Below are 19,803 nucleotides of genomic sequence, written 5' to 3' on the forward strand. Positions count from 1 at the left end.
TTTTCACGCTCGATCTCGGCGATCTACCTTGTCACGCCAATAAAATCCTCCATGACACTGGCTACAGTCACAAGAGACGTCTCAGTAAGGTAATGAGCACGACAACATCGTCGAGATCAAGGACAAAGAGAAAACAAAACACTCACTGAAAACAGCAAAGAAGAAACGAAGAAATGTACACGATTCCTATATGTTGCCACTGACAACTGGGTCGGTGGAGACGACGCTACTTTTGTTTGTCCCCAGTGGGATCGTTGTTATGCGTATCGAAGGAACTGTGACGTCATCACTTAACAGCCCCATTGCGCTTGACCCGGGTTGAAATTTCGCCGGGTCAAATACTGATATGCCGCCAAAGGTCCACTTCTACACCGAATCTACAGTCCTGCATGGTCACGTGAATCCGTTCGCGCGAAATTTGCATCTGCAGTGCTAGTGCTAACGTGCTGTTCAAACCTGGCGCGAGATACGCACAGAAGTACGTTTGTACGATTTTCTTGACCCGGTTTGGTTTCAACCCTCCCCTTGGCCTTGGGGGGAGGGTTGAAATCAACCCGGGCGAAATTTCAACCCGGGTCAAGCGCAATGCGTCATGTAAACGCGCCATTCACTTTGTGCACATGGCGGGTTGAAATCTGACCCGGGTCGAACTCAACCCGGGTTGAAACGCCTCATGTAAACACCGCCTTGGTAGAACACTAGGGATGGAAGACTTCTGTTGTAAATAGTCAATTTCGCGCTTCAGTCCTCCTCTTTTCATTTGAGGTACGTCCAAGAGGGAGCTAGAAACGTTCACCCCGAGATTGTATCTGCAGACTTTCGAACAAGGGCTCGTGTGCGTGTGCAAGCTAGAAACATGGAGGTCGTGCTACTTCTTTCACTCTGTGAGTACGAGTATGCAGACAAGATTGTGCCTAGACTAACATTGATTTAATTTTTCAGTTTACAAGGGATGAAACTCGTAGACTAACTGTCGTTAGATTTTTTTGTAATTGTGGCCAGTCTTGAATCATGGCTGGGGCGCTGTGTTCCACCCTAATACAGCTGGTGAATGCTGGAAAGGAAGTCTTGTAATTCCATTGTAACTTGGAGTTTTAACTTAACGATGTGGGAAACAAAAAAAGGTCTTCAAGGTGGTTCAGGAGAACTCGGGGCCAAAACGGTACACATCAAATAGATGCAACGTCACAGCTGCCTGTAAATCAAGTACCGGTAGAAACTGTAGAACCGAGGACGAAACCATTAGGCAATTCAATAATAGTAGAAAGGAAAAGGACGTATGGAAACGAGTTAAAAGAGTAACTCTCCACCACTGTAACTAGAGAGTTAGGGTTACTCTTTACTCCTTTCCATATGTCCTTTTCCTTTCTACTTTTATTATTGGCTCAATACCCGAGTTTCAATTCAATAATGCAAGAATATTTTATTCAAATGTAGAATAGACGAAATCCATATCCAATTTTATTCAGTATCGCTTTCTCTTTGGTAAGCGAAACAACTGTCAGAAGGAATATCAGAAACAAGTAACCATAATCCCTTCATTTGGTTTTGCGGAGCAGATCCATTACAACTGTACACATCTTGATACCAGCTCTGCATAAAAGGTCGTCAACTTTATAAGATTATGCTGATAAAAGTACTAGAATGGGTTCTACCAAGAGTAACCCCCCAGAGTGTGCAACGCCTGATCCAGCCCTGCATAGGGTCTTGGTTGAGCATATTAGGATCTTTGCGTCATAATACTGTACACATCTGAGGGGAACCCGGGGAGTCGCGGGTACTCTTGGATCAACAACAACGGTGTCCTGCCTTGAGACCGGCCTTGCGCTGGTGTGGAGTGTACGCATGACATCAGAAGATCCGATTCCGCTCGATGAAGACCCTATGCAGAGCTGGAACGGCATTGCTCACTCTGGGGGGTTATGTACTCTTGGTTCTACATGCAAAGTAAGGGGGGAGGGGATTTGTAAATTCATATTGATTGCTACGTCAGTTAAAAGAGCATGAATAGCTGCAAATTCTCTGAAAAGTGTGTCCCGATCTGACCGGCCGTTCAAGAGTTATGGCCGAAAATGTGCCCTTGCAAGGAAAGATTTTTTTGTTGCACGCTGTCATTTGTTGGCAGCACTGTATTTGAATGTGAGCAGACCGTGCGCAACTTGTCGTATCATGGAAACGCGTGAAAGTGTGCAGAATTTTGCTCCAAATCCAAAAAATCAGGTTTTTGAGCCACGTATTGGGCTGCACGGCGGCGGGGCGAAGCCCGCCGCCGTGCAGCAGGACTTTTGCCAGCACCCTCGTGACGTTGCAGATATGTGGCTTGATTATTGTAGTTGACGTTGATTTAGTGACTTTGGCAAGTTTGAGTCGTGTAAAGAAGTCAGGTAGGATTCAGTACTAGGCAGTAGTGAAACGTGAGTGGTAGTCTTTGCCAGTTTCTGAGGGTATCCTGGATTTGGTGTGCAGCGCTGTGGAAATGGCTTGCTGTGGAGGTCCCAGCACTGGATGTTGTATCAAAGGTACGACCTCGTAGCACGTGCTAAACCTAAAAAAATTCAAAAATTGACTTGGGTCTGTGGAAGTGTGTGAGAGAACGCCCACTCGTTCCGTTGTGACAGATTCCAGGGCCTCGTTGAGGGGCCCTACCCCATCACCCATGGCTGCTTCTGGACTTGTTCTAGGTTTGAGTCCTGCGCACGAACAGAATGAGCACGAAAATGTGAAAAAATTGTACTTGAGGTAAATGCATTTGTTTGGCTCCTGGGTGGCTCGCACACCGTGGCACTATGCCGGAAATTTGAGTTTTTCCGGCCTGGAAAGCCTGTCAGTGAGGCGCAAGAACTTGTAAATCATGTCCTGAGGGCCAGCATAGTGGCAGGAGTGTGTGGTCAAAATTTCACTCAAATCCATTGAGAAACACCAAAGTTACGGTCAATTGAATGCCATATGAAATTTATGGGTAGGCTGCCCCCTTAACGGATGACCATCTTTGATGCACATTCCCTATTTCAGCCACTTTACAGTCCATTCAGAAAAAGATGGGCTCTGGCTCTGGCGAGCTCCCGTATTTGGCGATTTTTCGTGATTTCATTGTACACAGTGCAGTTCTGCGAAATTTGAACTTTGAAAAAGGGTACCTGAACTAGTCATAGCCCAAATTTGCTAGCAATTCTTTGAGCAAAATATCGGATGCGCAAGTTGCCGGCAAGTTTCGAGCAAAATATCGAGTTTTGGTGGGCTTTTCGGAAAATCCAAGGCTTCTTAGGGACTTTCCCAACACAATCAGTCACCAAGGTTGAAAACGAGCATAAAAGTAGGACAAAACAGACTCGTGGCTACATTTTTGTTGAAAGTTGAGCAGCAGCAGGAGCCCAATCAAAAATTCCGTAGTCATCAGCGACAGTGATTGTAGATTTTTCCTTGAAACTCATTTTATCTCGAGCAAAATGAAAGCAAAATATCGACAGAGAAAGGAAATGCCGAGCAGAATATCGAAAATCTTGCAGCAAAATTGTGCGGCAAAATATCGATGTGGGCAGAGCAAATTTGGGCCATGACTAACCTGAACTGGGGTTCGAACCCCACAATGCACTGTTGCAGGCAGGGTCAAACGGCCTGGATTTTGATGGTTTTTCCAATTCAATGCTTCTGGGGCAAAACCTGGCCGATATCCTATTCTTGTTATGGCTTGCTTTTTGGACAAATAGACTTCAGAAACATAATTGGAAGAGGATTCCATAGGGGATTGCAGAAAAAAATTCTAAAAAAACTCAAAGTTTGACCCATTTATGGCCAAAAGCTAGAAGTCCATCTTTTTCTGAATGGACTGTAGAGCAGTTTTGTGCTTTCAAGTAGCCGCAAGTCTTAGCACCCAATAGACCTTATGTCAGCTGTACAGATCCACGCAATCCTGTAGAATTCCGTAGACTTGGTAGGGTGTTCATTGTGTGCTAGGCATGCGCATTTGACCAATTTTAAACTCATAATTTAATGGCAAGCAACCGCTTTTCCAGCTTCTTCACATTGGGTAGAGCTAATGACTAGGTAGATCTTTGTCAGAAAAAAAGGTTTTCATATGAAATGCCTTCAGGCCCCATTTCTTAGTGGAAATAGCAGAAAACACAATAGGTTCCTGCACATTCAAAACCCAACCGGGTCTACGGGATTCTACCGGATTTCGTAGATCTGTACAACTGCCATAAGGCTTATTTTATTTTATTTATTTTATTTATTACAGCATCTCATAGCACAGTGAGAACACCGGCCAATACAAAGAGAGAGGGTGTTAGCCAACCACGGCAAGGAAGGGAGAAGGGGAGGAGAAGAAAAAAGGAACCGGCATGGATAAGTAGTATTCAATCCACATTCCTCTGTACATCCTCACCCTCTAAGGGATACTGCCTTTTGTGCTACGTACATTAGTGAGAACATCATGAAGTTCGGGTTACTGAAAATCAAGGTGGGATGCAAATTTACTGGTGTTAGTAGTGAAAAGGAAGCCTTACAGGGTTTGTCACATTTTCCCCAGATGTAATGCAATGGACAGGGATACTAATTCCTTTCGGGGCTATCCGTTTTTACATTATACTTCCTGTGCTGATATGTCATCATTTCTTGTTACAAAATTCATCTGCCGGCGGGAATAAAAGGGAGATAATTGTGCTCATGTAGATGATTGACACTGCTGTCAGGTGACAGCTCTGTAGGCAACGCCCGTTTCTGTCCATCCTGTCCACAGGTGTTCTGCTTTATACTCTGATGTGTTGAATATTCCTTCAAGCTGCAACGACTTGATCTTACTGTTTGTTAGTTGACAGGTTGAGAAAGACTAAAGCCGCTTTGTGGTTTGAATTTTCAAGATCGGAAGATATGTTGCTTTTCACATTTTTATATTATTCTGTCATTTGTGACTATACTCCAATCCTGCTGTGTAAAGGTATTACAGCTGTATGTGCTTCCGGCAGCCTCCCTCAAGAACTATGGAATTACAACCCTGATTCGCCTTTTGGTAAGTCATCCCTTCCATCGTGGGCATTGGCGAAATTTGATTACTGAAACAGAATGCAAGAGTTTGGCTGGTGGTGTTGCTATGCATAAAAGCACTGTTACCCACCAACATGAATAACTGAATTAACGAGAGAGCTTGGAAGCTCAGGGCCCTACTATATGCTTTTTTTGCCTGGATGACCTAGACAAAAAAAAGCATAGGGATGTTATAAATTCTTTAAAAAAATCCTTTTTTTTTAGACATAACCTGGGATTCGAACCCGCACTATCGCGCGCCCTGCATGCATCCCCGATACACTTCGCATACATACTAATTATTCCAAGTTGTTTCACATTGTGGTCTTGCATTTGAAAGCCCTATTTGAATATGCATTGTGGCCAGCCGTCGGTACGGTAGGGGATAGGTACGGGACAGGTACGATCGAGGGTAATACGACACCGTCTCCCGTACCGTACCATCAAACACAGCTGGCCACATACAGCTGCCCGCAATATTCAAATAGGGCTTTCAAACGCAAGATAATAACGTGAAGCAACTTGGAAGAGTGGGTATGAATGGGAAGTGTATGGGGGAATGCATGTAGGGCGATAGTGCGGGTTCGAATCCCAGGATATGCCTGAAAAAAAAATAGGAGAATTGAAAATTTTATAGCATCCTATGCTTTTTTGCCGTCAGATACGGATAGCGCCAGGCGTGACACAAACAATCAAACACACAAGCAAACACACAAATACCAAATTAAAGCTGTGTGGACCCTGGCTAGCGCCAGACGTTACTGAAGTAACGTCTTCTGCATAGCTACGGGAATAACGCAGTATATTATTGACCACTTACTTCACAATGCACGATCGAGGTTTGTGTCTTCGTATCAGAAAGCACGAAGACACAATACAGTCACATTGCGATATTAGCCAAGAAAATCTAACAAAATCTAAGAAAATTGAAGGTATTGAGAAGTCTTCGTACTTTCTGATACGAAGACACAATCCTCGATCGTGCATTGTGAAGTTGGCTCATTGCCTTGTTAAGATCATCCTGAAAAAGTACTTTCTCGATAGAGATGGAATCATAAAGCTTTAGTTTCTGCACTCGTTTCTGCAAATACTTAGGTGCAACAGAGTAGTGTTGGCAGTCACGGAGTAACCTGACACTGAATATAGCTGTATTGAGGCGACCACGGAGGGCAAGAACAAGATTCAATAGATCAATATGGGTGATTGGGAGGCGTTGTTTGAAGTAATTGAAACAGTGTCATGGCGATAAAAAATATAAGAGGGCAACAGTCGCTGTTACGTGCATCAGCGTGGACAAAGACGGGCAAGGGGTCTGTACTTCCACCAGTGTAGCCCAGGTGTATTGCAGCTGTACAAGCACGCAGCATGGGAGCTTCACATACGCTGCAGAGCTCAAGACCCTATTACTTACTACTGCTAATACTAGTGAGTACAGTAGTGTTGCGAGTCCTGTATCCGTCAAGACAACTAACAGGACGGAACGTGCATACATTTATAAACTAGCAACGATTGTACTACCAACAGGTAAAGGTACATGTACTATAAAAATAAAAATAAAGAGCCTAAAGCGGGATTCACAGAAGCTTTTTTGCGATGCGACACGCGATGCGACGCGATCTGCGACGGACGCGTGCGATGCGAACTCGCGAAATACCATTCACAGAAGAAGTCAGTGATGCGACAACATCTTGCTGATTTGGCTACGTCACCATGATATTCGCGCGGTTTGAACTTGTACAAATTTATAGGCAACTCTTGCACCTTTGTACAACTTTGCTGTAGAAAAGGTCAAAATCGTACGCCAAATCGCTTGTCGCATCGCATCGCATCGCAAAAGTTGAGCCAAGCTCAACTTCTGCGATGGCCTGCGATGGCGCAGTTGCGTCAGTTGCGTAGGGTCCGCAATGGTTGCGATTTGGGGATTTCCCGGTTTCGCGGCTGTCGCATCGCGTGTCGCATCGCAAAAATGCTTCTGTGAATCCCGCTTTAGGGGCCGTCCGTAAATATCGAACTTTTTTCACCAAACGAATTATTTTAGTTTAGATCCAACCCCTCCCTCCCTCCCCCTCAGAACGTAAAAATTGTTGACATATACATGCATATACAACAAAAGTCGCAAGTGTGTCACTGCTCCTATGGCCATGTACATCGAAGTTTTCTGAAACGAATTTGGTCAACCCCCTCCCACCCCATAACGAAATTATTTCGTTTCGTGAAAAAAGTTCGATAATTACGGACGACCCCTAAAGCACTAGTAGATGGAACTTGAATTTAACTCTCGGTTTGTGAACACGCTGCTACAAGACACTGAGCAAAGGAGGCCCAGTGTCCAAGTTTGCCTTCACGGTGCAACGCTTTTGGCGGCGGATAATACTTTAAAAACAATGGTAAGTTTTGGGTCGCAAGTATCCACGCAAACACACATCTAGTCACAATAAGGCACTTGTCAAAGTATCCGAACGTTTTCGGTTCCTTCTCACCAAGGATTATACAGGGAATGGCTCAAGTTGGAAAGACTAAAACTTATATAGCATAAAGATAATGAGATGACAACACTCGTGACAAGGTGGAAAATTATCAAGTTCAGCACGACACAAAACTCGAAGGAAAATAATAATAGTGACAACAACATAGTGAGAAAATAAGTTACATTGTTAACACCTCGACGAGGAGTAACACCAAACAATTGTAGCGACAACACATTTTTTCTGTTCGCAAATTTCAGGATCTAACTTACGGATATACAAAGCTTCTAACACAGCCAAATGCAACGCACATCTACCATGTGACAATATTGAGAAAACATTATCACTGTGCAACTCACGACAGTTGGTACGGGCTGACAGATGTTGCTTGATTGACGAAATGCGATTCTTAGCTCCGTTGGGTGTTGTCTCCTCCAATGTCCCGTCATCTCGCCTCTTCGCGGCATCACCACTATCCGTCTCTTTGCTTTTCCGCGGCCTTCTACGTTTCCTGACACTAGCTGTTGTGTGCGCGATGCCCAGTGTCCTTTCAGCTACGTCTCCTCCATTGCGGATTTCTATTGAGCTTTCTTACTCCAACTTGTCCGGTGTCAGATATTGAGGTTCGTTTTCGCGGTCTACCACGTTTTCAAATATTGACTGTTGTTGTCACTTCTGTTGTCGTTGTACGTGCGTCCTCACCAGTCCGTATTTTTTTAATTTGAATGAAACGGAGTTCGTGAAACTTATGTTGATGGTCACGTCTGGTGTGGAGTTTTCATTCGACAATATAATGTACAAACAGACTGATGGAGTCGCCATGGGACCGCCTTTGGGACCAGTCTTGGCGAATATATTTTTTGGCTTCTGCGAGTCGTCTATCGACCCTTCACTTTGGCCATCAATGTACTGTCGTTTTGTTGACGATGTGCATTGTCACGACGACGACAAAGAAACCTGGGATAGGTTTATGGAAACTCTCAACTCCTTACATCCAGCATTAAAATTCACATCAGATGGTGAAAATAATGGTACCCTTTTTTTCCTGGATGGTAGGATTTCTCGTAACATGAATACGCACAACATGGACACGACCATTTATAGAAAGCCAACTTTCACAGGCTTGTATATCCCAATGTCAAGTCCAAAACACACCTCGTCAAGGCCCTTGTCTACCGTGCACATAGGATATGTTCCCCTCATCTGTTGGACGAGGAACTAGAACGACTCTTAACGATAATGACAAAGAATGGCTATCCAAAGACACTTTTAATGAAACTCATCAACCAGAAACCGACCTTGGAAAAGACGATTACTTTTGGACCGGAGAGATGCCCTGTGGTACTACGTTTGCCGTGGGTTGGTGCCAGTTCTTCGCGCATGGAGAAGGAGGTGCGGAATACTGTTTGCTCCTCTCATCCGTGTGTCAACTTGTATGTCATCTTTGGGACGACCCGTGCATTCAGCGTGAAGAAGGACGTTCTACCTACCCTAAGCAAAATTATATTTCTTTCAGTGCCGAAATTGTGAAAATTTGTACATAGGTAGAACCTTTCAGCACCTGGGCGCACGGATTCGTCAACGTGCACCGTTGAATCTTGTCCTTGTAGCTGCACGTGGTTCTCGCCCTCGGCGTGGTCGTCTGCCGAAGTGTCCAGTGCAGTCTGTGTCTGAGGTGGACTCGTCCAACTCTGCTTTGAATACGCTTGCCGACCCCTCCTCCTCTTTGTCGGGCGCAGGGCTGGAGCCAACCCGAACAACAGTCAACAAGAAGAAGAGACCGATACGGAAACCACCGAAACTGACATCTGAACAATCGAGCCCCGGACGGGTCACCAGAAGCCAGTTGAGGAGATGAATTGATGAGGAGTCAAAAGAACCAATACTGGAAGTGACAACAACGGTTAATGTGAAGAAACGAGGTAGACCACGGAAGCAGGACAGACTGGACGTGGAGCAGCACACTGATGTTGACCCAGGCAATCGGAATTGCAGGGATGCAGGGCGTAATGGGAGAGACTGGCAAGCGGCAGGATCGGAGGTGACAACGACGAAGTTGTCGGGCCTGGGAAACAAGACATTGGCAATCAAGTGTCACCTGTCGGGCAGTGCTAGTTGTCGTGAGTGGTATTCCGATGATGTATTCTCTGTTTGGTCGCGTGGTAGGTCTTTGTTACATCTTGCCGTGTTGAAAGCTTTGTACATACGTAAGTTAGACCCTGAGCTTTGTGTTCAGAAGGAGAATGTGTTGCCTTTGCAGTTGTTAGGCACTGTTCATCGTGCGAAAAAATCTCATGATCTCTTGATATTCTCTCTCTTTTTCTTGTCACTACGTTTTGTCACTTATTTGATTTCCATACTGTTTTCTTGACTCTTCACATCTATTTTTTTTGTGTCACTTCTACACGTAATTGGGGTGATGAATCTCTGAACTTCTTTTCTTTATAGTTGTAGTCTCTAAGGTAATTCCATCATTCCCTGTAGTATTTTGAGAAGAAGGGAACGAAAACGTTCAATACTTTGACACATGTCCTAATTGGCTGGTGGTGACCATTTGAAATTATTATTATTGTGATGCCGCGATAGTACAATCATGTACATGGAAGGTCCAGATTTCAAGTCTTAAAGACGTTCAAACACACCGACCTATACTTGAAGCATTATTCCCATAGCTAGGCTAAAGACGTTACTTCACTTATGTCTAGCGCTAGCCAGGGTCCACATAGCTTTAATTCCCGTAGCTATGCAGAAGACGTTACTTCAGTAACGTCTGGCGCTAGCCAGGGTCCACACAGCTTTAATTTGGTGTTTGTTTGTGTGTTTGTTTGTTTGTGTCACGCCTGGCGCTATCCCGTATCTGACGGCAAAAAATAATAGGGATGTTATAAATTTTTCAATTCTCCTATTTTTCAGGCATACTGTATCCTGGGATTCGAACCCGCACTATCGCCCTGCATGCATTCCCCCATACACTTCGCATTCATACCCATTCTTCCAAGTTGCTTCACGTTATGATCTTGCGTTTGAAAGCCCTATTTGAATATTGCGGGCAGCTGTATGTGGCCAGCTGTGTTTGATGGTACAGTACGGGAGACGGTGTCGTATTACCCTCGATCGTACCTCTCCCGTACCTATCCCTACCGTACCGTACCATCAAAGACGGCTGGCCACAATGCATATTCAAATAGGGCTTTCAAATGCAAGATCATGAACGTGAAGCAACTTGGCAGAATGGGTATGAATGCGAAGTGTATGGGGGAATGCATGTAGGGCGCGATAGTGCGGGTTCGAATCCCAGGTTATGTCTTAAAAAAAGGAATTTTTTAAAGACCGGGGATGCATGCAGGGCGCGATAGTGCGGGTTCGAATCCCAGGTTATGTCTTAAAAAAAAGGAATTTTTTAAAGAATTTATAACATCCCTATGCTTTTTTTTGTCTAGGTCATCAAGGCAAAAAAGCATAGCGTAGGGCCCTGAGCTTCCAAGCTCTCTCGTTCCGTGATCGTTTGTTTGTTTGTGGCATTGGCATGCCTGCCGCTATCCCGTACCTGTCCCGTACCGTACCATCAAGGACTGCATCGGCGCCGGCATGCCTGCACCATCCCGCACCGTTCCATCAAAGACAGCTAGCTGGCCACAATATTCAAATAGGGCTTTCAAATGCAAGATCATAACGTGAACCAACTTAGAAGAATGAGTATGTATGCGAAGTATATCGGGGGAATGCAAATCCCAGGTTATGTCTTTTAAAAAATTGGAGTAATGAAAAATTTATAACATCCCAATGCTTTTTTTTGCTGAGGTCATCAATGCGGTAGACCGTGTCGTATTATCCTCGAATGCAAAGAGAACGTTGACTCTCGCTAGGCAAAAAGCATAGTGTAGGGCCCTGAGCTTCCAAACTCTCTCGTTATTATGATGCCGCTATGGTACAATCATGTACATGGATGGTGCTGTTATGAACCCTCTGATTCTCTAAAAGTGTCAGGAGTACCGTAAAATCCCGCCAGAGCGCCCCTATCTCCTCGACGCTTCAGGTGGGGAGGGGCGGATGGGCGAGTCCTACTTGCCGCATTCAGTGCTACATGAAAAAGTACTCACCCTACGAAAACTGTTCGTGCATCTCGTACACCGACCAAAGGTCAAGAGCCAGGAGTCGTACAGACCGAACAAAACGTAGGGTTTTTGCGATCCCTGGTCAAGAGGGTGGGCACTGTTGCGTACATTTCCAACGGGGTTGAGCACGCGTCTGCAGTACAGTACGGCATCACAGACTGCGACAGAGTCATACGAGGATACAATCAATCACGTCCCTGACAAGAAGCCCGAGGGGAGGGGCGGATGGGAGGGACGGGGCGCTCTGGCGGGATTTTACGGTAGTAGTATTCTGTTATTCCCGTAGCTATGCAGAAGACGTTACTTCAGTAACGTCTGGCGCTAGCCAGGGTCCACACAGCTTTAATTTGGTATTTGTTTGTTTGTGTGTTTGTTTGTTTGTTTGTTTGTGTCACGCCTGGCGCTATCCCGTATCTGTCCCGTATCTGTGACTACAAAGGCTCTACAGGATTGTACATAACAGCTGTCCACAATATTTGCGGGCTCCTGTATCTGTCCCGTACTGTACCAATATTCATTGTATTATGCATACGACTCCCTGATGTAGAGTGGGATTTGGAAAGAAATAGGGAGACGAGGAGGAAATTAAATTAGAATAGACGCTGATTAGGTGATAGGATGCGTCAGCATAAACATACTTTGGAAGAGAGATCCCGTCGTCTCCAAAATAAACGTGAACGAGCGATTCAGTGCCGGTCACAGGAAACGTCGGAAGAGAGATCCCGTCGACTCCAGAACGCCCGTGATCGGTAGAGTCCGGCGGTACCAGGCAACGTCAGGACAGACATCCCGTTGAGTCCAGAACGCCCGTGATCGGCAGAGTCTAAGCCGGTCCCAGGAAACGTCAGGTCAGACATCCCGTCGAGTCCAGAACGCCGTGATCGGCAGAGTCAGCGCCGGTCCCAGTAAACGTCAGGACAGACATCCCGTCGACGCGCAGAAAAACTAAATCTGCAGCCTCTTTTGCCGTCGAACAGGATACGTATTTATATACGAGACTGTAAAGTTATGTAATGTCCAAATTTCGATGTGAGCAGCAGGTCACTCGCGTTGATTTTTTCGACGTGCGAGCCAAATAACGCGAGCTGAACTTTCGCGTCGCAGACATCCCGTCGACGCGCAGAAAAACTAAATCTGCAGCCTCTTTTGCCGTCGGACAGGATACGTACGTATTTTAGGAGACTGTAAAGTTATGTAATGTGCTCCACAGGCAACCATGCATTCGGCGTCGTCATTGGCTCAACAGGTCAATGTAGATGTATTACTACAAAAAGGCCAGAAAATTCGATTCCTGTATTAAAATCAACTAATGTTCGCTGGCAATTTAATTTCGCTGATTTCGCCGCTTGGTACCAACCGGACAAAGTAAATCGCAGGCCAACGTTTGTCATACAGGCAAATGATGCATGATTGAGCAATGGATGCATGTGAGAGCAAAAATACCGATCGATTTCAAATTTGACGTGAAACTGCGCGTCACGTCGGAAATAACGTGCATCTTGACCTCTCTAATCGAGAGGTTTCTATTTCTCATCGGCCAAAATTTGTTGATTTCCAATATAAGGAGATAAAAATTAAAGAAGGAGCAAAACAAAAGTAGATGATTATTAGAGAAACAACAATCCGCAATAAATTCTGCAAATACTTTTGCCTAACTCATAATATTCAAACCGATTGAAACGTTTTTGCAATACAGTGATGTGGCCAATGAACGGAAAAAGACAATTCCATCAGTTCTTATAACATGTACGATGAGCTAGGCAAAAAAGCATAAAAGCATAGCGTAGGGCCCTGAGCTTCCAAGCTCTCTCGTTTATAGTGGAGAAACCAAAACAGGCAGACGCCTAATAACAATGGACCCACTGTGTAGGGTGGTGGAGGAGGAGGGGGGGGGGGGGGGGGGGGGGGGACATGGCTAATGGACCGAACAACCACGCGGCACAAGGACAACTATTGAATCTTAACGGTATATTTCACTCCGATCGAATCTAATAACTATTTTGAAGAGACTCTTAGGGAGCGTTTGGTTGGTACGATCTAGAATAGGATCGAACAGCTGGTGCACAGGGAGCAGCCTCATGCCAACCAAATGGTACTCGAAAAACAGAGCACATATTTGTGAAAAATATGCCAAACTTGGTGCATTCTTCAAAGTGTGCATGGGTCACCATTTTGTCCGGTACGGCGAGTCCAACCCAAAAGCATATGCATTTGGGACCAAAGTCGATGTCCCCGCTCGGTTTCACTGTGGAAAAGTGAAACTGCTCGGTCTGCTCCGGCCTCGAGGCCGGTGCAAGCAGAACATGTTCTGGCCGACCCAAAACAGGTGCAGTCCCAACCAAACGCGCTGTTCTGGTAAATCCCGCTCTAGGTCGTACCAACCAAACGCGCCCTAAGATAACAAGCTAGTTATAGCGTGAAAATGACAGCGTATATCAGAACATTCAACTCGGATGGTGCGCCAATTAAATTAAAAAGGAGAAGGACAAAATGTTAATCATAACTCGTAACATTTTGTCCTTCTCCTATATCAGAAAGGCATACACATACAAATACAACTACAGAGCACACATCAAATCGCACATAGCGCATGTAGCGTATACCGCGCCGTAAACATCAGCGGTACGGCGGAGTCGAGATGCAACTGCATTGAAACGAACACAATGTCACCAGCGAGAAGGCCTTTCACACTAGAGAACTTGTGGTTTCATAATATTCTCCCCACCAAAGGGCTTCTCACCGTCGTGCAACAAGGTGATCCAGGGCTCTGACTACCATCCAAAACTTGTCAACTTCTGCTGCGGGGATGGCCATGGTGGAATATCAGTGATCACGACTTCAGCCAACTCAATTGCTCCGAGCTCGTCGATTTGAGCTGTGACACATGACACGGTCACTGGTCCACTGCTTCGACCCAAGGCAGACTCTGGACCAGACAACACACAACAATCTGTGTTCCACACAGTCTCGCCGTTGAGTCCTTCCTTGCTGTGCAGCATCGCCTTTCTCCTTTCCTTAGCAGAGACTCCAGCTGCTTCTCCGCGTGTCCGACCAATATCGCCATGCACTGCATCGACGTTGTGGTCCTTGGATCTGATCCTCTCACTGGCTTCAAAGACTTCACTGACCGCTGCTTGCCTGTAAACAAAGTCTTCCGTGCTTTGTATGGCGTCCTTCCGAGCGAGGCAAGCAAATCTCGCTTTGCTTCCTCATAGGTACTGTAGCCAATACAGTTCCTTTTCACAATGCTACCCGATAGCGCGATACGCAATCGCAGCAGCCATTCGTTTTCGTCGAACTTATTCTTGACACAGATGTCCTCGAACAGGTCGAGATAACGCTCCAGTGGCTGCCTTCCATCGTATATAGGGACTTTCATTAAAAGCCTACGCCCACCGCTGTGACTGGGAGCTTCCGCTGTACCTCCCAGCGACCTCACACGGGCGGCTTCACCATTATCCTCATACACCCTGGTGATGCGCTCATTCATCTCCTTGAGCTTTTCATCAAACTCTGTGCTGAGCGCACCCTCTTGCCGTCTGGCACTGCGCTCTTCACGCTCCTTGCACTGTTGGAGCCTATGCTCCACGTTCGCAGCGAATAAAGCTGGAGAAAGCATCCCAGCGGCTGCCTGCCTGTTAAGGCTGAAGTGGAAGAGACGAAGAGGTTTGTTTCAAGAGCCTCATTAGCGCGTCCAGTAGTTGTAAAAGATAACCTACACAGCACCATCCTTGCAATAATGCGGTGAACCATCTCCAGGTTGCAGAGTTGTGATTCCTCTTCCTCGGCACAATTGATTTCTGGATCTCCACCACGCCTGCACCTGCTTCTGACAATCCCTCATCTGGATTTAACCGCAATACTTGTCCGTTTCTGGAAGCTCGGAAACTTCAATACATTACGAATTCGCAGGTGCCCAGTTGCCATTGTTGTGACCCAAAGTTACACCATCATATGACAGAACAGATCCACCCCTGCCAATGGTCACTACACTTGAAGATGCATCAGATGAAGATGTTGTGGGAAATGTTGCTTTCATGGTCATCAGATTGCATGTAGTTCTCCGTCAGACTCCGATGGCTCCTCTGGGACAATTTGCAGGAAAATGAAAGGGAATAAACAATATCAAGGACATTCGCCACATGTTTTGTGTAATCTGTGTACTAATGTTCACCTGTTCCAAATTCGCGATTCTCACTCAACGGTTGTATGTTGATCGTATAATTATTTCGTCCTGTATTCAGAAGTTTTCCTGCCCATGTAACTTTCCTTTGCCTGGTCGGCACACAAGCAACTCAATATGAATGACGCCTTCGAAATCTCTTCAAATCGTTTCCATCTACTTGCAATAATGGTTTTTTTTTAGTGTAGGTGTCAAATGACACCGGTTGGCCGTTCTAGGCATACCTGCTTGCCGCTAATATGGTACCTCATCGATTATAAATCAAAGGTATATGGCAGACGAAACAGGAACAAAATTAGGAATAGTCACGAGATTTGAGCTGATTCTGATGAACCATATTTCAGTAATTCCAAAAGTTAAACCCGCTCGGTGTCAAATGACACCGCTGGCTGTTCTAGGGTTAAAGTTGTTCAACCACACTGACCTAAACTTTGAAATGGTGTGACAACTGTAACCTCTGTGCTGCAGGTCCTGCTGGCTGGGGCAACATTTCTGGCTTTGAGACGTGCGGCAATGGAACAGACCAGTCACCAATCAACATCCCAAAAGCCAGCGCAGTATATATGACCTACCCCGCACTCAATGTTACGAGCACACCATCTAATGCAAGCTTTTATTTCTACGCCAATCTAGCGGACCCTGTGCTCCTAACAAAAGTGGACATCACTGGTGGCCCACTAGGTTCGAAGCAATACCGTATCGATAATTTCCACATCCATTTTGGAAACTCTACGCTCATGTCATCCGAGCATTCAGTAGATGGTGCAAGAACAGCTGGTGAGGTAAGAGGGTTGAGTATACACAGTATTGCAGACCTTTTAAGATCTGACACTTTAAAAAGTGGCTGGGCGGTACAACTTTTTTAGGGGTAATATGACTGCATTTTGACTGCATTTTTTACTTTATCGGCAAGGTAGAGATGAAATTTGAAAATGTTTTTGGTGAATCTCTTGAGAAGAGCCTTTTCTAGCCCCCTATCGTTCTTTTTTGCTTTTGGACAAAAATTGAAAACGTTTGATAAAAGGTCCGAGTTATTTTTCCCAGGGATCTTTCATAAAACCTTTTTGCCAGCTAGCTGGCCTCTGCGTACACCGCAGAAACACCCACACACAACAGAAAGATACAGATCACAGTAGTAGTATGGTCTTTGTTCACTCACTGTGAAAGATGGAAGAGCTTAGCGTAGTGTATACATGAGCAAGAAGAAGGGCATGCCACCTCACGCATATTATACATGTACACGTATGTACCAGACAAACAGGATGCAAAAAGTGAACCACTGTGGTGAATGGGGCCGCCGGATAATTAACCAGCCCGAAGTTGGCGAAAAGAAACCCAGGACCCCGGCGGAGGCACAGCCATGAGGAAAACCGGTTAGAATATCCCCATCAGATAAATGAAAAAAACGTAGCCTGCAGGACCTATCCAGAAGTGAGAACAAAGGGGAGGGCGGGTGGGAAACTACAACGAAAAGAGAAAGGCCACGATGAAGAGAAAAGTTTGAGAACACAGACAAAAAACCAGATGACGCAATCCTGGCGCCATAACTATGGTGAAAATGCTGGCAAAAAAATACATTTTTCGTTTCATTCCCTACACTCAGCCAACGAAAAAGAACACTTTTTGCCAGCTAGCTGGCCTCTGCGTACACCGCAGACACACCCACACACAACAGAAAGATACAGATCACTGTAATATGCAAATAATCGACGTGGAGACAACAATGTTTTCGTAGGTGCACAGCATGATTGTTTGTCTCACTACACAGTTTTAGCGTTATAATATTTCTCACCCGCCGTTGCACTTAGCTCTCACTTCACCTCTATTGTTGCTGACCTTCCCTCATTCTATTTTGGCACTGTATTTTGTTCTCGTAACACATCATTGAATGTATATTTAATCATTGTTCAGCATGGTTACTCTTCAGTCACGACTTTCCACTGATGAATGTGACAAGAAAATTAATTCTGGTAAACTTTCATGACTTCGTTGTAGTGTGGCGATGACTGCAGAATTTGTTCTCTTTATTGCTATCACTGTAATAGTGTGGTCTTTGTTCACTCACGACGGAAAGGATTGCTGACCCGATAGTCACTGGTGCAGTATAGCGCGAGACACCGACAGCATGTTCTTGAGAGAATCCTCCACATACATGTTCTTTCATGTGGATGAAGGAGCTCTGGCACGCCAGCATTGGCCGCTGCCGTCGTTCCTCCCAAGCGGAGACTGTGCGTGCCATACCCTGTGGGGTCTTCACCTACGCGGGCGAGATCCGTGTGGATCAATTCGCGCGCCCGGGCGTATGTCATCTTGCCCCGAAGACATGACTGGTGGGTTGCTGCGGAGACCTTGCCAAAGAGAGGCTGAGCGGATACATGCCGTGCACTTTCCAAGAAACCCTCTATGAACGACACAGGACATGGTGTAGTAGCCTGCTGCTCCAGCCAACTCACCATGACCACATCGCCCTGGCACAACTGGTCATTCTTGCGTTGTCACAGGTGGAGGGACATATGAGTCTGCCAGGTACCTTGGCGTAACATTTGATAGCAACATGTCTTGGGATGACCACGTAACCCGCTGTGCAAACCGTGTATCACGAAAGATCGAAGTCCTGTGGAGGATGCGGCGTTGCCTCAGCACACAGGGTCGGATAACTTATTTCCAGTCCATCATAATGCCCGATCTTCTATATGGATCAAATGCATTTTCGACATCTCTGGCAGCCAGGCACTGTCATCGACTACATGTTCTGCAAAACCGTGGTGCCCGTGTAGTGTCACAGCAAACAACAGTATCTGCTCACAAGACAATACTCCGCAATAAAAGAAATGGAATGTGCCGAGGCAGCGATCTCTGAAGCTAGTCCAACTAACCTCCAGCAAGGCAGGGCAGGACTCGGCTTTAGGCATGACAAACAAGAGAAAATCAAACCTAGAAAACAAATACTCAATACCATTCATGAAGGTGACTGCCAAGACCAGCTATCCCACCTCAAAAGCCTGCAAATGCAAGGCAGCTGGTTAAAGTGGAGAGACACGATGTTTGAAGACCTCACTTGGAAAAAACTGTTGTACGAAGGCTACGGGAGGACTTTCTCCTTTCAACTAAACTGTGTATTAAACACACTACCAACAGTTGACAATCTGAGGAGGTGGGGTAACTCTGTGGTCGAACAACAATGCCCTCTATGCAACAGGCAAGCTACGCTCCGTCACATATTATCAGCATGTCCAACAGCCCTCCACCAGGGCAGATATACCTGGCGCCACGACAACGTACTGAAATGCATAGTAAAACTAGTAAACGAAACCATCCAAACTTATCAAAAGGCCACGGCATCAGCAGAAACGCAGAGTAAACAGAAGAGAATTGATTACATAACTTTCTGCAAGGCAGGAGAGAATCTCCCCAAACAGCCCCCCTCCCAACGCAAACGGCTAAATGACCAATTCGTAACTAGCTCAGCAGACTGGCAGGTCCTGGTGGACATGAAGGATGAGAAACTTGTTTTCCCCCACTTCATAGCACCTACAACCTGTCGTCCAGACATAGTGCTCTTCTCCAAAGAATTGAGAAGAGTTCTGTGGCTGGAACTCACGGTATGTAGTGAAGATCGCTTTGCACAATCGCGCGAAATCAAAATCGAACGCTATCGTCACCTTCATAGCGCGTGTGTAAGGAATGGCTGGGATACGGAAAGTCACACAGCAGAGGTGGGAACGAGAGGCGCCATATCCACCAGCTTGGATTCCTTCGCGAGATCCTTGCGCTGCACTAAGGAACAGCGCAGGTTCTTGCGGAGGAATTGTCGCCAAGCAGCGCTGAACTCAAGCTATGTCCTATGGCTAAGGCGAAGGGAGCGAACATGGCGCGACTGGCCGTTGTATTAAAACTGTTTGGTGAACCTGTTGTAGAGCACTTGGTGGGCGATCGGCCACCCAGCGAGGATAGTTGGACGTCCTTAAAATCAAGATTTGAACTCGCCATTCCGGCCTCTGAAGGGCCGGGGGTGGAC

The 19,803-nt window shown here is 45.9% G+C and overlaps 1 protein-coding gene across 1 annotated transcript in view; it reads left to right on the forward strand.

Moving 5' to 3' along the window:
• The first annotated feature begins 791 nt into the window (after nt 1-791).
• Nucleotides 792-19,803, forward strand: part of LOC135817027 (carbonic anhydrase 1-like) — a 37,803-nt gene continuing 18,791 nt past the window's right edge. The window contains exons 1-3 of the mRNA XM_065330128.1: nt 792-884; nt 4,937-5,008; nt 16,254-16,567. Of these exons, the coding sequence (XP_065186200.1) occupies nt 857-884; nt 4,937-5,008; nt 16,254-16,567 (414 nt within the window). The 5' untranslated portion in view covers nt 792-856. The remainder of the gene's footprint in view (nt 885-4,936; nt 5,009-16,253; nt 16,568-19,803) is intronic.

This window comes from Sycon ciliatum, chromosome 5, assembly GCF_964019385.1.
Source record: "Sycon ciliatum chromosome 5, ocSycCili1.1, whole genome shotgun sequence".
In the NCBI taxonomy this organism is placed as follows: Eukaryota; Metazoa; Porifera; class Calcarea; order Leucosolenida; family Sycettidae; genus Sycon; species Sycon ciliatum.